The sequence below is a fragment of the Parus major genome, chromosome 5 (assembly GCF_001522545.3).
Source record: "Parus major isolate Abel chromosome 5, Parus_major1.1, whole genome shotgun sequence".
NCBI lineage: Eukaryota > Metazoa > Chordata > Aves > Passeriformes > Paridae > Parus > Parus major.
In genome coordinates, this window is record NC_031774.1 from 12,563,327 (window position 1) to 12,584,227 (window position 20,901).

A 20,901-nucleotide genomic window follows, 5' to 3' on the forward strand; every position below is an offset into this window, starting at 1 on the left:
ATTTTGAAATGTTGGCTCATAAGGTTTTTCAGCTCATGTCTCAGCATACTCCTATTTTTTTTCTGTAACAGGGCAGTTGTTGAAATCGATTATAGTGAAGAACAGTAAACATATAAAAATTCCTAACTCATGAGAAAGGCCTGAGTATTTTTAGAAGTTTGAAAAGAACAAATTTTTTTCATTCTCCATTTTTCTACTAGTAGCTTCAAACAAATCCAATCAGCTAAATAGCAAAGTTCATACAAAACCAAGCTACACCACAATTGTGTACAGAGAGAGAGAGAGAGAGAGAGAGAGAGAAGACAAAGGGTTTACATAACCCATTTTGTCCTGTGCCTAATGTCATTTTCAAATATGGTGATTTTGGGTGCCTTATATTTTGCTTAGGGAATATAAGGGGAAAAATTACAGCCCCCAATCCAGGTCACATTCAAAAATACTGGCTTCAGTTCTGTTCACTTGAAATTAAAATATCTCCTTGATGAAAATGAAAAAAATTATTGAAGTGAAAAATGACAACTATACCCCAAAACAGTTTTTTCACCTTTTCACCTTTTTTTTTTCCTTTTATTATTGTTATTTTTCCCTCTCCTTTGCTCTTTTTCTGTTCTTTTTTTTCCATTCCTCTCTGGCAGCATATCAGGAAACATGCAGTGGAATAATATACCACACTCTCCTACCAGAGGAAAAGACACATGCATCTCAAAGGATGCAAGCATGCAATGCTACCTTGGTACCTTAAAATGGAATATTCAACTGGCATTCCATCTGTCAGCTGCAAGACAGCAACAGGTAACCAGAGGTAATATTTTATTACTCATATTAAGTTGACTTCACTTGGGGGTTGTATAGTTTTCCTTTTAAAGAAAAGAAACAAGAAATGTCAGGCAAACCTCATGACTTGTTCAGGTTAGAATTATATTTTTCTGACTTGTAGAGGGATGCATGTTCATATTTTAATAATAATGGAAATCCTTTACAGTAAGAGATACAAAAGAGGTACAAAAGAAACGCCAGTAGAGATGAGAAATTTAAGCCAGTTTGAAATTAGTGACTACCAAAGGCCACTACTGTTGCTGACTTGCAAACAGCGCAATTACAAATGAAATTTCCACTAAAACCTCTAACCTTTTTTTTTAATTATGAGGTTCTGCTATGATAGTCACATAATTTTAGATAATATGGTATGTTACATAAAAAACTAGAGGCCTTCTATTATTTAAACATATTTTATAACTCCATTAGTGCCTAATTTTAAGTGAACCATAGTAGTATGAACTGATATAGTTTGTATCTAAGAAATTTCTAATGTGTTTTCTCCCCTTAACAAAGATAATTCACAGTTTGTGTTCCGTCATCCATTTCAAATGTCACTATAACCTACATTTATTTGGCATTGCCTACCCATTTTCCATTTACTTGGAAATACCTAGCCATTTTTACCAATTTCTCCTAACTGCTTCTCAAATGAAAACCAAGATGAAAAGTGGAAAAATAATTTTACATGATGACAGTAAAAGTATAATGTGCATTATGTTCTAATGTCCTGATGACTGACTCCTTCAGTAGGAAAAATGATGAGAAATTTTAATTTCTCATACAAATACATCGGCGTTTCTAACAGCAAAACTTCTAGTAGAGATTTTGAGCTTTCCTTGAAGGAAAAGGACTCATACCAGGAGATTTAAATGTCTAAACAAGATGGAAAATTCTGGATATTTTTCATCACATAAAATATTCCCCTCTATTTTAAGACAGTCTTGATTCTAAGTAAGAATCTCCAGCAGCACCAATCTAATATCATTATGTAGTGAGGAAAATGTTTTTGTTTACATTTATATAAAAAGGAAAGAAAAGCACTTTGCTTATTAATATCTACTGAATTGTTTAAGAGGATTTTTAAGATACAAGTTAAAAGAATTTCATAATTTCAATTTCTCCTTTTCATTTAATAGTAGACATTCATTAGGACCCACACACTGTAATAAATTATAATAATTTCAAACAAGAATTAAATTACTAGGTACCTAGTGAAAGAGCCATTTTTTCTTAGGTACCCTGTAATCTAACTGTCAGATTTAAAATCTATTCCAAATCAACTCTTCACAACATTCACATTTATTCATCTATGCTAAATTAATAAAAGGTGTGAATAATACTGACAAAATTGATCATTATTGTTCATGTAGATTTAGAAAATTATAAGGTAATCTAAAATATAAAAGGAATTGAGGGAAACTATTACAGTTCTTATAAATAAATTCATCCTTTACTATCTTTTTTAAATCAGCAAAAATCTTCAGCAAGAATTTATTGAGATTGACTAGCAAAGTTATTTAATAAATTGCACATTTCAGAACAGAACTGAGTTTTTATTTCAAAAACTATAAAAAATTGATGATGACACTAATGCAACATGAGAGTTCACCCAATATCTTAAAAAATAATGTTGAAATTCCAAAAAAAGCTACCCACTATCAGAATAATTATAGTTTGAGCCTTGAGTATGCCAAACACCTTCCAGAAGGTCCTGAGTGAGCTCAGGTAACATGGAAGTAAATGGGAATTGGGGTCACCCAGAATCCATTGGAATTCAGATCTGACCGAATTCACCAACTCTGTAAAGCAGGCCAACCATCTCTCCCCCTTTATCTTGTAAATAGACATACAAGGGGACAGCATTATCCAAGGAATTAAAGCTGTTACACAACCATCTTTCCTTACTTTCCACATCTCAGCACCCAGAAGTGCACACTGGATGCTATTCCTGCTCTAGTAAAACCAGAGACAATGTCTGTATCAGGCTCTCCCTCTCCTTTGCACATTTGCAGTAATTCCTGCCATCTAACCTCAGTGACCCTCTCCCCCCTGACGGGGATCCCTGCAGATAAAGTAAAGCATGTCAACATCTGTTCCCATTCACACCGATTTTAATTTACAAAAAGAGCTTTGCTATTTTCAGAACAGGCTCCAGAGCACAATGACAGATTTAAGGCCTTTAATGGGGTTGCGTTTTGAGTGTGTCAGCGTTTCAGACTCACCAGGACTTGATTCTAAGGGGCTGTACCAAAGGAAGCTGCGGGGGTTTGCAGAGCCACAGAAAGGGTGTTCTCTTCACTACCGTGCTATTTACCTATAAACCCGCTGGCAAAGTTTTATGTCCTTACAAACCCCTGCATTTTCTGCTTTGAGCAGAAATTTGAGATGACCAGGGATACAACTCCTTCCCTTCCCATTTTCACTCTGCGCATTCCTTCTGCCACTACACACCTTTCTAAAACCCAGCATGTATTACTGGGGGGATGTTTTCCAAACTGCTTTCTCATGACAGAGTTCTGTTCTTAACGACTTCTGAACCCACTGGTTTTTGTGAGAGCATAACCAGGACAAAGCACTGTGTGGTTTTTGGGTTTGATAGATTTATTTTTTTAAAAAGCCACGGTCCTTGGTCTCTCCTGCTCTATTACAAATATTACAATAACCGTCATTATTCCAAAGTTCTTTTAACTGGTCATTATTTATTGATTACCCTTGTAAATCTAAAGTATTTATTCATCTCACTAGAAAGTTGCAGAGACGCAGACTGTGAGGATCACAGCGGTACAAAAACAATTCAGAGTTTCAGGGAATTTATGGTGAACTCAAATTAGGTTTTTTCCCATGTCCTCAACAGGGTTTAGAGGTTTTTTAAAAGATATACAATATGAAGAACAACTTGGAGAAACAATGCACAAGTTGTGTTGTAATCACAGAACAGCTAAGACTTGAGCAGCTGAGCAGAAGGAAGATGGGCAGTGGAATGCCATGCAGCAATCAGCACTGTTGACTAATCAGAATTTGAGACACTAGAAGGTAATAAGGGTATTATAAAGAATGGCTTATTGAAGGAGCAGCTGTTTATGTGTAGCTCACTGTTTAAATGAATTCCACTAGATTGCCATGGTATGTTTTGGTTAGAAAAAAAGTTTTACTTGAAAAAGTAAAAAAAAAAGAAAAGGAAAAGATAGATCAGCAAGGGCAAGGACAAGGGAGTAAATATCTGGGTATCATGACCACAAGTACATAAATAGAAGCAGTTCTCTAGGTGCTGGGGAACTCTAAAAAATTACATAAATTCAGTGGCCCTGTAAGTTACAAAAGAATATTCATTACTTAGGCAAAGCTTAAATGTCATCTTTGTTAGCCTCAACCACTGAGCGTTGTTGCCATGGGCACAAGAGCTGAGGTGGTTATGGAGGGTAAGAGACAAAGAGGAAAAAACCAAGGGAAAGTATAACTAAAACCAACTACAGAGCCATTTAAAGACATATTTGCACCAGCAGCCAATAAACACAATAAATAAATTCAACCTCATTTACAAAAAAAAAAAAAGGCAATTTTATTATCCCTTCCCGTAAACATAGTAATAAAATAGTGCCATGATTTCAACTAGGAAAATCTAATTAAATAATGTAAAAAGACCAAAAATAGAAGCAATATTCAAAATCACACAAGGGAAAGCAGAAACTCACCATAATGCTCAGACAATAATCGTGTTCAAATCTATGTGCCATAGGGTTATTCAATAGTTTTTTGCTTGCTTGTTTGTTTTCAGAAACCGAGCTAAAGTTTTGTTTTTAAAAATATCTTTGAAGAGTTGGGAGCAGGAAGGAGACTATCTAATTGTAGTTGAAATTTATCATAATCCATTATTTAAAATATTCTACTTTGGACAGCAAGGGCTTGGTAATATTTAAAAGCAGTCAGCAAGAAGTGGAAACTCTGGTATCTTTTGTAACAGTTCACATGTCAGACTGGCGAAGTGCCCACAGTGTACGGCAGAAAAATCTATTTAATGTCTGCCCCACAAGGCGACATGAGGCTTGATTGGCAGAAAGCAGAGAGTGGCTTTTGATCATGTGTCCTAACAAGCAGTTCCAGCTCCTGTCTCTTCGGCTGAGCGGCTCCACATTACCTATTCAAACAGAAGTGACAGGCCACTGCACTACTCTTTGGCTCTAGTCTCACGCAGTGGGAGCTATGCTGGAGACAGAGCCACTGATTAAATATATCACTTTTTCAAGACAAGCAGGTTGTCTGAATCAAAGTTGGACAGAATAGACTCAACATTATTAAAAGAGGATATAAAACTGGAGTTGAGTGATGTTAGGCCAGTGTGTACAGCCTCAGGGATTCACAGACTGACAAGGGGAATAAGGAACAGCAGAACTCATAAAGCAGGGTCAGAAATTAGCTGTGACACCTTGGCCATTTTCCCATCACTTCAGGGCCACTGTGTTTCAAATCCTATAGTCTCTTTTTTGGCCTTTTTTTTTAATGATTTTCTGTGTGGAAAGGAGGAAGGGGAGTGTAAAAATCATTAACTAGCAAAAGTTGCAAATTGCAGTTTTACAATTAGATATAAAACATTAGCCACATTTTGCCACCTAATATACTCTGTTTTCTAATTAGATTGTGCCTTTTTTCCTTGTGTTCTCATCAGCCAAATTATTGTCATCAAATAATTTGTTGATACAGCACTGGCTACCCTTGCTCTAAGGAACAACCGAAAGCTGGGGAAAATGACTGAATAGAGACGCTTATTACATTGCCTTGTTAGTTCATTAACAAATTGGTTTCATTTTTGAGGTCATATGTCTGGGCACTGTCTGTTGTGTTACCTGATACACAGACACAAAGGGGCAACAGACATGATTCTTTTTCTAGTTATTATATCACAGAAACACCAGATACACTGAAACCGAGTGGAACCAATGCTCCAAGTAAATTTTTAATTACAAGTATAACTGCAGATGTAACAAAACCTATTAACAAAGCTGCAACAACCCCATTTAAACAGTCCACAGATGGAACAGAGGCTGAGGCAAAAGATTATTTTACTTAGTGATACATGTTCATGCCAGACCTATAAAATTATTTCTGGGCTATTCAAAGTTCTGTGAAAAAAAATTTAAATTCTAATACAAAATCTTGACAGATTTTTTCCAGAACTACTCCTGCAGTAATTCTATTGAAATTAATAGAGTCACCTCAGGAATAAACTTGGTTCAATATTTATTTTTCACTATGGCAAGTTCTTCTGACATTTTAACAAACCTCTGCTCGATGTGTTAGTTTTTGTTTCACTGTAAATATTCAAAAGTAATCTGCTTGCTACACATTTAAGATACGATAAGGACTGCTAAGACCTACACTGAGAAGCAGAGCTGTTTTAAATATTGAATATGCAGGTAAATTTTAAGATAGAGTAGAAAGAGCTGAATCTGGTCCTCATGCATATCCTGTAACACACACAGCATAGCTATAAATGCAAACAGAAATCATTCTTAAAGTGGTGTTAGACTAAGGAATTCAGTACAGAGCCCTCAATGTTTCTGGTGTCACTGCAGGCTCTCTAAGCTGTAGTGTTCAGGCTTCTTCCAGATGGGCGAAAGAGCCTGCTTGCTTCAACATTTTCAAACAAATAAAAGACAGGAAAGTATTCAAGATGGGGTTTTTTAGGTTCAGTGAAGATCATGATTTACCATAGAGGGTGATGTCACATCAAGTTCTGTAAGAAATGTGAGCAGGCAGCAGTGCATTATAGCTTCATGTCAAAATATGGCAAATGGTTATGTAAAGCATTAAGTAAAGCAGTTAACAAAAAAGAAGATGAAAATAAACAGCCATTCATACATAGGGCACTGTGCCCAGAAACTCTGGGCACCTATGTAAGTAAAACTAAAAATATATTATGATTAATAAAAGAAAACAGCTATTAGATACATTCCAAAATGCTAGGCTAGAACAAGACATTTTGGAACAGCTTTACTGATTCGCAGCCCATGCTAAAGACAGACCCAAGACTGCAACCGAGTGAACACTGCTAGTCAGGACAGAGCAATGCTAACAGGAGCTCTCTGCAGATGTTTACACAGTAGTTGCCCTCAAAACTATATTTAACAAGGACTATTGTACTTTCTTTTTTCAGGAATATCACAATCTGAACTTTAAAAAAAAACAACCACTACTTCTTTATCTACTAAAGCAGGACAGAAGAGGGTGGATTTTGACACATTAACAACTGCTTCATTTTGGAGATCATTGTGCCAATGAGCAAATAAGGAAGAAGCCTGGCTACGAACAGGAATTAGAAGGATTCCTCACAGTCCAAACTACATTTGTGAAGCACAGAAATAAGTAGTTCAAAACACTGAATTGTGCTTTTTTTCTTGGTTTTCACTTTGTGCTCATCAGCTACGCACAGGGAAGTGAGAGCACAGGCGCAGGGCTAAAACTCAGATTATCCAAATGAACAGGGCTCAGTCAGGGCTCGAGCAGAATTTCAGGAAGTATCAGACTTTATAATAATAAAGTTCCTCTTGGCTTTAAAGGTACTAGCTCAGTCTTTCAGTGAAGAACTAGTGGCCTTAAAATAAATCACATTTTGGACCACACTTAGGGTGCTGTGCCCAGTTCTGGGCTCCTCAGTACAAGAAAGATATGTGACAGGAGAGAGTCTATGAATGGGCTGCAGGGCAACCAAGTGACTGGAGCATCTCTCACATAAAGAGGGGCTGGGAGCACGGTGAGGCTGAGAAAGAGCAGCTTCCAAGGGATGATATATAAATATCTGATGGTAGGAGTAAAGACAGATCCTGGATCTTCTCCACGGTGCCAAATTACAGGCCCAGAGGCAAAGAGAACAAACAGGAAAACAGGAAATTCCCTTGAACCAAAAGAACCTTGCTTATCGTAAGGATGACCTGACACTGAACAAGCTGTGGAGTTTACAGCCTTGGAGATACTCAAAAATTGTCAGGACGTGGCTCTGAACAACTCTGTTGTAGGCAATCCTGCCCTGTTCAGAGAAGAAGTGCCTTCCCACCTCAGCCACTCCACGATTCCTTGATTTGGTGTAACCAATACCAAACCAAGTGAAGGGGAGCAAGGATAGACTGCCACTAAAATAATTACAGTAAGGTTCTTTCTCGGGTTGGCTGATACACTCAAAACAAGCAGCAAGAAAGCTGCTTTTCATGATGACATCCTAAATTTTAGGATGCTGAACTGAGCAGTTCTTTGTAAAAAAGGATAAATTCAAAAGCCAATGCCCTCCCTTACACTGTAAAGCACTCCAGAAAGATTTCCAAATTTTTTAAGCTCCAATTCTTCTCATTGTAAATTTCAGGGAAAATAAAATTGGAAAAAAAAAAAACAAACCTACAACAACTTAAATGAATATTTTAAAAAAAAAAATAGCTACTTATTTTTTTCCTCTCTAATTCCCACTCATATTTAATAATACACAAAAGCAACACAGACATTGAATGGATTTAGGCTCCCTGTTAAGAATATTTGTTTGGGGTTAATTAGCATGGCTGAAGACTAATCTTAATAATTGTTTGTTGCTTCCACTGGTGGCAGGTTTTCTTCACAAACAAAGTGGTATCTTGGAGTTTCAGACTGAAACAGAAGTGAGAGTAGCTACTGTCTCCACTGGATGAACAAAAAAGCCTGAGCATGCAACTGCCTCATGCAGCCAGGCAGCAAGTGCCTCTGTCTCTACTGTGGCAACCAAATAAAGTTGTCAAAATTATTTTTAAATAATTATAAGGTATCTAAACCAAATACCGTATAGAAAAATAAGGAATAAATCAGCATTTGAAATGTATATGCTGCTGAGCATTTTTACTGTCATTTCTTTAAGAAAAGCAGATCTAATTAGCTGTATCTCCAAAGTGTGCACCTAGCATTTTTATTATGTATTATAACATTTTGCTTAGAGTTGACATTTTTATTCTGACAAGCACTGTCTGGAGAGCTCTCAATAAATAATACATTTACAATTTTCAGTAAATAAGCACTGGACACAAATCGTTATCCTTACTTACAGCTGCCCCTCTCTAATAGTGCTTTTACAAGTAAGGTGACTATTCAGTCTAATGCAATACTCACAGTGCTGGGAAGATATTTCCATTCATTACCTCAGTCACAAGCACTTAAAGCACTTTTAGGCCCTGTTGCAAAACAGCAGGAATGGGAAAGCAAGTAAGGCTAACTAAAACTAAAGTCCATCACCAAAGAAACCTGAGGCCATTCACCCTCCAGAACTTTGAAAATACAATGGCAAACAGTATCAGCCATTTTCAAGCCCAATCTTTTCCCTTGTATCCTTTTATTTATTACATTAGAAATTTTAGGAAGGGAAATATCACAGTCTGGTCTCTACTATTAACTTGATGACTACAAAAGGTATTTCAATTGCCATTTTAAAGCATGATCTGATCATAGCGTTGTTTGTGTCACAGCGCGTCAGAAACCAATGAAGTTTGAATTTATTTTTCTGCTGCCAAGATCATGCAACCGAAGTAACTCTCCATATTTTTACAGCTATTTACTCACTTACAGTCTCTACCACAGAGCTCAATGTCAGTTCATACTGATCTTGCCTTTTTTACTGCCCTTAGAAAAAAGCTGGCTTTTAAGATATCCTTTTTTATTAATGCTTTCACAATACTAATAACATACAAATAGTGTAAAGATAGCAGATGTTTGACCTGTCTAAAACAGAGAACAGAAGTGTAGAGGACTATAGTGTAGAAAATTATGTAAGATGGAAGCACTGGGACAATTTATCATGCAATAAAATAGAAATTAAATTATATCTAACACCGAAGAAGGTCAGAATTGAGGGGTTACCATGGAACTAAAGAAAAAATAAAAATGAGATTATCCCTGAAGGTAAGACATTGGAAAACACATCTCTGGGGAGGAACTGGCTGGAATGGTCAGTAGATGATGGCAAAGAAAAGATTTCACCTTTTTCAGTATAATCTGTCCTGTTCGGGGATAATGAGAACAGGGTAAAGGCACAGTTGTTCCAATGAAAAGGATTTTATTCATCTCACATATTCTACGTTGAATAAAGATGTTTCTACAACATCATATAAGAATCTCAAAACAGTGAAAGCAAATACCTGCTCAAAAATAAAGAATTTTTCATGGCTAGAATGGATGTTCCAGTCCTCAGAACTGAGTCCTGAATTTCAGACTCTTCCCCTATCAGGATCATCTCTGTTTACCAGAAAATGCAACAATTTTGTAGAGGTGCACAGGTACAAAGCCTTAAACAGAGAACAGCCTGCATTGGAAAACTGAACCTCCAGGAAAGTAGAAACTCCATAAAATTCCATGGATCCTACACCGATGTAAATGTCTGACAGTAGCCAAAGTGTATTTTTTTTCCTGACAGGTTCTCAAATGGCTACCATCAGACCCATCACCTTCTTGCTGATGATACTGAATAAGAACTAAGAGGGGACATGAAAACCTCTTAGCAAAGCAGATGGCCTAACTAATCCATCAACCTATTCATGTGGATCTCGTTCTCCATGATCCCCATGTAAAAGTCTGTCCTATTCTCCATTTGTGGGCCATGAATGAATTCCAGAACCAAGAAAACTGAATGGAAGATTCCAAATGTAACATGAGACATACTCAAAAGTGCTGCAAAATTCTTGTATCCACACAGAACCTGGGAGTAGTGATTAGATTCTCAAATGTTGCAACACTGGGTAAGACTGTAGTGTAAGCAGCCAGTCAGACACAAAGATGAGGTGGAAAGATGACAATATGTCCCAGTTTCTTAAATAAAAAGTGAAAGACAGAATTTAGTCACAAAATACTATTCTGAAAAATTTAAAGGACATAAGAAACTGGATAATCAAAAATGCCTAAATTCTCACTCAGAATGATAAATAAAAATGCGAGACAAAATATTAATGGCCAGACACAGTATGGTTACACAGATTGAGTCTCTCTTTGCAAAAAAATAATAAATTTTTAAATGTATGTTTAAATGCATTCTAAATTTCATTAAACAAAAGTACATTAATGGAATTAATTTCTGATAGAAAAAGCAAATACAACAGAGAGAAGGAAAATAGGTTGTATCTTCTTTTATTTACCAGGAAAATAACACTAGAAAACACTTCCTTTGTGGTAATGTTGCAAAATGCTCCAAAATTACCTTAGCTTAACACATTAAGACATAGGAATTCACTGTAGAATTCAACAAATGAATCCTTAGAAATTTTATGATCTACAAAATGTCTATAAAGAGAAGAATATTTTTTCTAAAAAAGCAGCATATATAGCATTGAAAAAGAGCGACCAAAGTGATTTTACGAAGATAATTGGAATTTAAAAAAAAAAAGAGAAAAAATAAGTTGCATTTAATTTCATGGCAAGGAGGCAAATAATGGAAGAAAACAGCAATTTAGGAAAATGTGCTTCATATCTCTTTTTTAATTCAGTCTGAGTCATCTATTTTCTGGACGCTTGGGCTTTTACATTTTTATTTTGGAAGCATGTCTGGAGTTTAAAGAGAAATTCTCTTTCTTAGATGCCACAATATACAGCTTCCAACAAAAAGCAAATAAAAGTATTAAATTAACTATATGCATAACTGATTCTGAATTTTCTTGATTTTTAAGAAAAGGAAAACAAGATACAGATGGTACCGAGCAGATATGGCTTTTTCAAAGGTGATGAATGGATTTGAAGGTGAGCTTTTTCATATCCAAACAGAAATGCCAGTAACCATTTGCAACTTCCATGGGTATTACAAAACACAGAACAGTAGCAATAAGTCATTTTTACTGATTACTTCAGGTAATCCTAATACCAAAACCCAGTAACATTTTAGACGTCTTGAACAAAATATCTGTATCCATAAAAAAAAATAAAAAATAAGAAAGAGCAGGTGTCTGCAAACACCAAGTTTGTTTGGACAGCCAGGGATCATGCCTTCATTAGTGGAAAGTGTGGGTATCCAGCACACCGTAAAACAGATAACTTGAATTAAATCTCTGCAAAAATTCTGAAAAACATTTTAAAATATTCACTGACCATAAATGGTCAGCTGTTCACTTCTATGATTCATACACCAAAGAAAACTCCTGACATGAAAGGTCCTCAAAGGTTTTGCATAAAATTATGCTAAAAAACAAGTATACATGTCTGAACTCTCTCTGTTCTCAGCTATGGCCAGCTTAAAACAAAGAATGCAAAATTGAAACTCTCCATTCATTTAATACAACATAATACACAGATTCTTAAAAAAAAAAAATAAAAAATAAAAAATTAAAAAAACTGCAAAACCTAGAAAATAAGCAATTGCAACCAAAATTGTTTGCCAATGGCCACTTAGAAACACAGTATGTGAGGGTTTAAGTTTACTTACTTCCCAAAGAAATTAGCAGGAAATTCTTGGATCTGTATGTGCAGTATTTCAATATACTTATATTATATTCCAATAATTATTGGAATGATAGAAAGCTTTGTAGGGGAAATGTTAATCTATTTAAAGTCAATACAACAGAAAGTGTTATTATTAACTCATGAAGCTGGAGAAAAAAGAAAACAACAAAACACAAAATTAGAAAAAACACCACTACTGAGCAATGTAGTAAGATTTTCCCTACTGCATATAGAAGTAATAATACTTGCAAACCCTTAATTTTTAATTTAGCTATCAACCCATATATCCTCCTATAGAGTACAAACAGGTGCACATGACAGAGAATAGATGGAAATTTATGAATATACTACTCTTTATATAGATGTTCATTAGAACGTAGTTGTATACATACCTAGAAATATGTATGAATATATACATACATAGAAATATGTATACATACATAGAAATATTTACCATGCATACATAGAATACATATGTATACATAGAAACAATGCATACATAGAAATCTTTGATCTCTTAATGTTCAGCTATGGTCTTCAAGGAGGAAACAAGAATGGGAAGCACTTCATAAAAGGCTTGTGCTAGAATTGTGCACTGGGCTTGGTTGAAAAATGAGATTGTATACATTGCTCAGAATCAAGGTCGAAAGTGAATTAGGAATCCAGGCCCTGAGTAATGAGGGCTTAGCACTTAGCAGAAATGACATGCCCAGTTTCCAGCTCAGAAGTGCCAGCTGACCTGCCAACCTAGCATTCCAGATCTGAAAGGGGGAAATCTGTTCTCCTCGTTACAGACAAGATGTGTACTACTAATTATTGCTCCTAGAGGCTTATGATGAAGTACAGTAGGGTAGTTGTCTGGAAGCCAATTCTCAGTACAGAATTCAGGCAACCCAGGCTGTTAATCTATCTCACAAAAGTAACATAAGCAATATTCAAAAAGAAAAGTCTTTTACTTAAAGGGGATGGAAAAGGAGAGAAGCAGTTAGACCATATTGCCTAACATAAACTCTTAATTTTGAGCTATCTAGAGTTTTAATACTTGATTGTACTGTAGGTTACTTCCAAAGAAAAAGGCCAGTAAAACAATCCTTTGGCTCATAGAATAACTAAGATGAATATACTGAAGTTATCCAAGAGGCCCTAGAGTCCAACGTTATTGATTAAATTAGACACCTGTTCATTTCTGACCTCTTCTGTCCTACGAGAACATGTGTCAGCAAAGTCTTTACATACTCAAATTAACTCTAAATATTTGTAGCATTCTTTTCTTTTTCAATTACAATTTTCTCATCGGTTTTCTCATTTCCAAATCATTACAAATTAGGGCACAGGAGTGCCTTACTGTATAAAAAATTGCAAATACTGGACCCCAAAGTCAAAAAATATGTTGTTTATTCTGTAATGTTGGTAATCTGTGTTCAGAATACAAATAAAGCTAAAAACACACCTAAGCTATATTCCTGTGTGAGGCACCTGTGTTCCCACACCATACACAAGACATGACACTGGCTGAAGCACTATTATTAAAGAGAGATTAAAACAGCTGTACATTATGCTGAAGCACTCACTCTTCCCTTTACAAACAGACGGTCATGGATTACAAGCAGCACTTGACCATTTAAATCACTACAACAACCAGATTTAACCAGCTGGGCCATATTCTCTTAGGCAATGCCTGTTGACCTCCTCAGTCACAGCTGCTCAGATGAAATTCTCATTAGACAACTTATTTTCAGGAGCCAAAGGACTCTGATTAAATATATCTATTTAATATAAGACAATCAAGTCTTCCAGTATATATCCTTTTTCCAGCAATATGAGGTACAACAGAGACCACAAGGAGTATATACAAGCATGTCAGACACCTAACATCTGAGTGTACAGCACGAAGTATTTAAGTATTTGACCCGAACAACTTGTATTTCTCAAATTCAGATGATATGGATGGACCAGAAAGTTACTATGTAGCAATATTAAAAGAGGCTTTTCATTGAGATGGTGTGGGGGGTAGGTCTGATGACTGGAATTCTTGAGTTCTTTACTCCACATTTAACTCTACAATTAACTTGCCATATGACTGTGTGCCAGCCCAAATCCCACAGCTACATCAGTGGTCAAGGAGGTCATCCCTATAAATAAGGCTAATATGAACTATTACACTCTTTTAAAGGAGATATGCAGGACTTAAAGCCCCACACCACAGTATACAGTAGAAACACATGCCTTTTCTCCACTTCATTCATTAAACCAATTATATTATTCTCTCTATTTATAAAAAATTCAGCAAGTATTTTTCATTTTGGGCAAGCCATTTTTTGACAGGGAAGGGCTTAGTACACAAAGGGCTCCTCAATTTCATTGGTTGCATACCATTTTAAGAAAATGACTCCAAAGAAACATATTTTAAAGTATAGATGTTAAAGAGCATGATGTATGGTGTGTGATCAGCCTATTAATTAGGTTGTTCAAAAGACACTGTAAGGTGGCAAATCAACTTCATAATCTCAGACCTCATTTCTCCAACTTACTTCACAGAGCTAAAACAAAGTTCAATCTTAAAATAATAATTATTTTTTAAACATTTTATTTTAATCAAACAAGTATGGAGAGTACTTCTTTTTAATTCAGAGAAACCACTGAATACTGAATTGTGTATTCAAATACATTCTAAGAATTTAGATGTTCCTAGCCTACACAGAAGTTTAGAAACATTGAACTTCTTAAGTGCAACATCCTGAAGAATTTCCAATCTTTCTTTTAATTATTTTTCTGCATTTATTTATATGCTACCAGTCAGATGTTCATTAATTATTTTCTGTTAAGCATAAGTAATGAATGGGAAAAAACTTGATGCAGAACCATAAAGTCATCACAGAATGGCCTGGGTTGGAAAAGACCTCAAAAATCATCTAATTCCAGCTCCACTGTGGTAGGCAGAGACCCTTTTCTTCAGACCAGGTTTCTCAGAGCACCACCAACCTGAGCTTCACTTCCAGGGAGGGGTGTCCACAACTTCTCTGGGCAACCTGTGCCAGAGCCTCACCATGCTCACGGCAAAGAATCGTCTCCTAACGTCTAATTTCAGCCTAACCTATACATGAAGATACAGTCAGGTACCTTTGAACTTACAGGCAGACTTTAGAATAGCTTTGCATTATAATGTGGTCCATAAAAGGCAAGATTATTTTATAGATCAAAAATGACCTTTATTTCTCTGCTGATGAGAACACATAACGTGTAAGGCTCTGACTCAGAGAGAGGGATCGCTCTGCTCTGTACTCTTAAAACAACCAGTGTATACTAATATAAGGGAAGTGCAGAAAATTCTTAAGAACCCATACAGAAATAAGTTATGAAATGCTTGAATCCCTACAGATAGATGTTATGTTTAAACTTTTTGATGCACATTTTTATTAGCACACCATCCAGTACACTTCTGGAAAAGCCTTAGCTGTGGTGTCAATATAATCAACAGCAACTTGAGCACTCCCGCAGCAAAGTACGAGCCAAGACCTTTGATTAGCATGGAGTGTCGAACGACTGCTACTGACTGCAGAAACAACTTTGCCAAAGTAATATTTAAAATAGTTTTCCTAGCCTAACCACCAAATCTAAGAAAGCAATTTTTAAAAGAGTGATCTTTACAGCTGAAAACAGACAGATGGTAGTAAAGAATCTGGGACATTCTCTCTTTAGAGATGTTTCACCAGCTTCAGAAAGGACACCTATAGAACATACTGGCATTTAACAATTATGCCAAGAAATTTAGAAGCTTACTTCCATCACTATATTATTTTATCCCATATTTAAATATATTATTGTATGAGCTTCAATTTTAATTGAAATCTGCATTGCTTTATTAGCCAAAGGAACTTAGAGTGCACTGTTTGAAGTGTACTGTGACCATACCATGAAACTGAGGAGTCAAAATAAGTCTGAACTCATTAAAATTTCAATAAAAAAATAATAAAATAATAAAAAAAATTTAAAAATCAAATCACAAAGTTTTACTGCCTTTTGGCTTTGCTGCATTATAAATATTCTTCCTGGGTTATTTTTAATGCCACAAAAACAGAACTGGTAAAATATCTCAGAGAATCCACACAGATGCCGCCACACCTGTTTTTCTATTTCAATCCTGCTCTCACAACTTCCTGATTCAAACTCACGTATGAGTTCACAGACTAAAAGGTATTGTTGCAGAACCAAATGAGACTTCATTCCACTTACCAAGAGGAGAAATTTTCATGGTGGGTCCAGACTGTTTGTACACATACACTGATAAACCCACTCTCCAATTCTGTTTGTTTCCTACCACAGCCAAAATCTTCACAAAATCAATGAAAGTATCTGAATAAGGACTGGCTACATAAACAGGATTAGCACTCAAAGATTTGTCCCCATTTTTATCTCTGCTTTAATACGTGTAACAATATCTGAGGAGAGTGTTAGAAAAAAACCAAGAGATTTCTTCCTTTGTAATTCTAGCTATATAGGTCAGAACCATGTATTTTTACACTTAAAACTCTTTCCCATTCTCCTAGTTGCAGATGCTCAGTTATTAAAGTGAGGAAAGATGAGAATTTCAAAGGCCAAACAAACCAGCTCATGTTTTATTCATTCTTATTGTTTAAAATAAATATTTGTCTTTTAAAAGGAAAAACAAATACAACTGAAGAATATCCCTCAAGTCCACAGCCAGTTAAGAATTCATCATAACCTTTCAAGTAAGAGTTGAGTTTTCACCAAATCCAATATTCTTGCTTTGACTCACAACCAAGACAATTTTAAAAGTTTTTAAAAACTGGCAATTTGTCTAAAATCCCTAATGGATCTCAAACTACCATTGCCATGGAAACCTGTGAATAACTTTATCCTAGCCTTTGCCAATTATGCAGTTTTATGGCCCCCACATCCTCTATGCCATAAAAATTATGGGATTGGAGGGGTGGGGAAACTACATTAATCCTATCCAATTCATACCTTCTTGCTCAGTCCTGGTCATTTCTTCTAGTTTCTTCTGTTTCAGTGTGTCCACCACATCTGCTAGGCTTCCCTTGCGGCGCTCTGGTGTTCCAAAATTAACACTGGTCATTAGCTCGCTGCGGTCACGACCTCCTTCGTCGGGCTTGTTTGGTGAGGTAGAGGTATTTCGGAAGGAATATAGGGAACATAACTTATTACTCTCTGACTCCTGCAAAGAAACAAAACTATGTCAAAACATAGGCTCTTCCCTCATGGCAGAAGGATCTCAGGCAGGCAAAAGCTGAAAGAATTATTTATTAGTTTGTAATACTAACAAGTCTACATATCTCATTCAGTTTATAAATTGAGCATTATGATTTTTATTTCCTCATTTCAGTGCTTTTCATGGGCACTTTTGTCCTTAAGTCCAGTTCGCTCCATGTTTCTAACATTCAGACTTCAAGCCTTTGATAATCTTCTTCAAGGATTTCCCTCATCAGAAACAAGCCATTTCAATACTTTTCAACAATGAATGTGTTAAGCTTTTACAGTTTTCTGTAGTTCCTTAAGGACAATATGTATGGCACTAAGGAAGAAGGTACAGGCAAGGACAAATTACTCCTGAATAAATCCTCAGCTAATGGAAAACAGCGTGACTTCAAAACTAGAGAAAGGTTTAGGCCAACAGTGACCAAGGAGGAAAGAATCTACTTCACAGTTAAATAAGGTTAATAGTATGTGTGTATCTATGCATATTCACTGTCCTTTAACTCAAATTTAAATTTTTCTTAAAGAATGAATGTTATGATGCTTCTAGGAAACATAGGAAAGAATGAGCAAGAAAATGAAGTTGTGACAAAACAAGTCATATATGTATGGTACATATATGGTACATATATGTACCAAGACCACATATATCAGGTGTTACATAGACAAAAACATAGAAGTTAAAAGGGTTCATCTTTTCTGTCAATAGACAATGTTTATTTGAGCAAAAATTAAAAAAAAAAAAAAGGCATCAAAAAACAATGAGTAATGACAATTCTCCTCAATTTTGTGATATCACCCAACAGTGAAGCCCTTCCTGAACTTCTCTGGCTCAGACTTGTCATTCTCCCAGTTATATTTGCAACATTCACTGCATCTCTGCTTTCACAATTTCAGCTAAAAAGAGAAGTAGTTCTTGGATTAGTCCTCAAAATCTCAGCCACAAGAATTTCTCACACACTTTTCTTTCCAAAATTACTCTTCTATTTTAATTTTTAATAATGCCAGGCTAGGAGTGTTAAACATTTGGGGAAAAAAAACTACTGGGGTTTTTCTGCTTCCTTATGGTAAGCCTAGAAATGTTTGTGTGTATATTAGATTCCATAAAATGTACTTTTTTTTTTTTTTTTAATCTAAGAGCAATAAGAGTGGCAATACATTTAAATATTAAGGAGCTAATTAATAGTCTTGTCAAAAAACATTCTCACAATGCACAGTGTTCCCCATAAAGATAATATTCCTACTACTTTATAAGCTGAAAATACCCATCTTCAGAGCACTAAAAAAACTTGTGTTCTGAAGGTTAGAAAGCATTAACCATCAGCAGCACCACAAGACACAAATCTTTGCTTCAGTCTGGAAGAGATTAAGAAGTAGCTGTGCAGTGTAATAGGAGGAGCAAGACCAGCAATGAGCAAGCTGGGTGACATGGGGCTGGGGACTGTGCAGAAGGAGACGGTGACACATCGTCTTCAAGCACAGCAGTCTGTGATCAGACAGCACTGTTACTGTCACTGGAGAAGGAGGCAGCATTTGCTAGGAATGTTGCAAATGTATTTATTCACTAAGAAAGGAAATTAGAAGACTCTGTATCTCATCCCACTGGTAGCAGCCCCTCATCAACACAGTAGGAACAACAGAGGTTTTGCAGGCACAAACAGAAAAAGAGGTGACATGGAATAAAAAATTTATCTTTGTATTTTCAGCAAATAAACATTAACAAATTTTTCACTCCATAAGTTTGTATTCACTGAAGAGTCAAACATCACAGAGAACAACATATTAGACCAGGTACAGAGATGAACTTATTTAGTTGCCTTTAAAATGGAAAGCTTTCATATATTTAACTCTTTCTAACAAATTCTACTTTGCATTTTTCTTAAAACTTGGTCTTACAGTGGAGATTAAAAGAGAATCTTTAATATTTTTCAGATGTAAAGCCTGGATTTCTATTATCTCTTTCCTCAATGAAGAATTAATACTACGTACTTCAGCACTTTCACCTTTGAGGACGGTACAAGAGCAACTCAGTAATTTTAAAGGAGTTTTTTCTCAAGAGAGCAACATCCTCTTACAGTACATGAAGCACATCCATCAGGCTCAATGCAGGGGTTTTCATGCTCTCAGCAAGGAACACTACATCTATTGTTTAGGCCGGAAACAAGAAGATAAGGCAAATCTGTGGAGTAAGTAGGAATAACTGAGTGTTCTTCCTCCTGATAACCCCTCCTGTTCCTCGTCTGGATGCATACACGGTCCAGCACAATGTTCCTTCGCTGCACTGAAAAACTCCCCTAGTCCTGCTTCCATCAGGCAACACATTCACCCTTCTTTTTCCTGCCTAAAAGACTGTAATAGCCATAACAGAGATGAGACACGTTTAAACTTCACACAAATAATGCAGATATGTATAAGGGAGGCAGAATAATGGCCTTTGCAAGCATGTGGGTTTGCCCAGTTAATGAATTTCTTTATATTGTCAGTTTTGTGGATAATTAAAATTTAGAATAAAAATAAGACAGAAAATGCATTTGTAATATTTCTGTTTCTGTTTAGGCCTACAGCAGGTAGAACAGGTTTTATTGACCTCACATTAATGGCTAACTAGACAGATCAAAACACAAGGGGGCAAGGGAAGTATTCCTGTTATTTTTTATCTAGATAAAAAACTGTATTTGAAGGGAAGTTGCTACTGCAGCATTCAGATTGTTGAAAATGAACTAAATGTTACAGAAAATTTATGAAGAATTTTAATTTTCATGATGGACCTAACAACCCTTTGCAAACCACCTGTTGTGGCATGTCAGGCTTGTCCCAGCACCTCACGCACTGCAAGACCAGAAGTGCAACTATCACATACATCAGATGCAGACCAGGTAATCAAAAGTTAATTTGCATTGACATTCACGTGCTTTCTGTGAATGCATGACATTCACAGAGTCCTTCCTAATACATCCAGGTATCCTCAGAAAAGTCTAGTGGATCATGTGTGCTGTCTGAAACAAGAGGGATATCACCTCTGCAAATTGTTTGTTGGTCCTCTTGCTCTAATGCATAAAGCACTTTCCCTAAAAAGTCTGGAGCTCAGATGGAAAAGGACCACCATGTTTACTAAAATAGAACAAGCCCATGAATTCATGGTTAGGAAAGGAGAACATTTTGAATATGAATATGGAACAATTTAAAAAAGACAGATCTCTTATCCTTAATAAGCTTTTTGAAGTCACCTTTTACAGAATGAGGAATTCCCACTTTGTTTGATCTGAAAAGAGAAAAGAAAGGATGCTATTAAGGGTTTTTTAAATGTCTTTTCCAAGATCATGGAAGAGGAAGTAAAGACAAGTAAAGGGCCTAGCCATGATCAACTCAAATGTTTCCATTTTGCAAAATCTAAATGAGAAATCCATCAGCACTGATGAAAAT

At 35.9% G+C, this 20,901-nt stretch overlaps 1 protein-coding gene across 18 annotated transcripts in view; it reads right to left on the reverse strand.

The window, feature by feature from the left end:
* Window positions 1-20,901, reverse strand: part of SOX6 (SRY-box transcription factor 6) — a 368,642-nt gene that overhangs the window by 199,615 nt on the left and 148,126 nt on the right. For all 18 annotated transcript variants that reach the window (XM_015629858.2, XM_015629859.2, XM_033515151.1 and 15 more), the window contains one exon: window positions 17,230-17,440. In XM_015629858.2, the coding sequence (XP_015485344.1) occupies window positions 17,230-17,440 (211 nt within the window). The remainder of the gene's footprint in view (window positions 1-17,229; window positions 17,441-20,901) is intronic.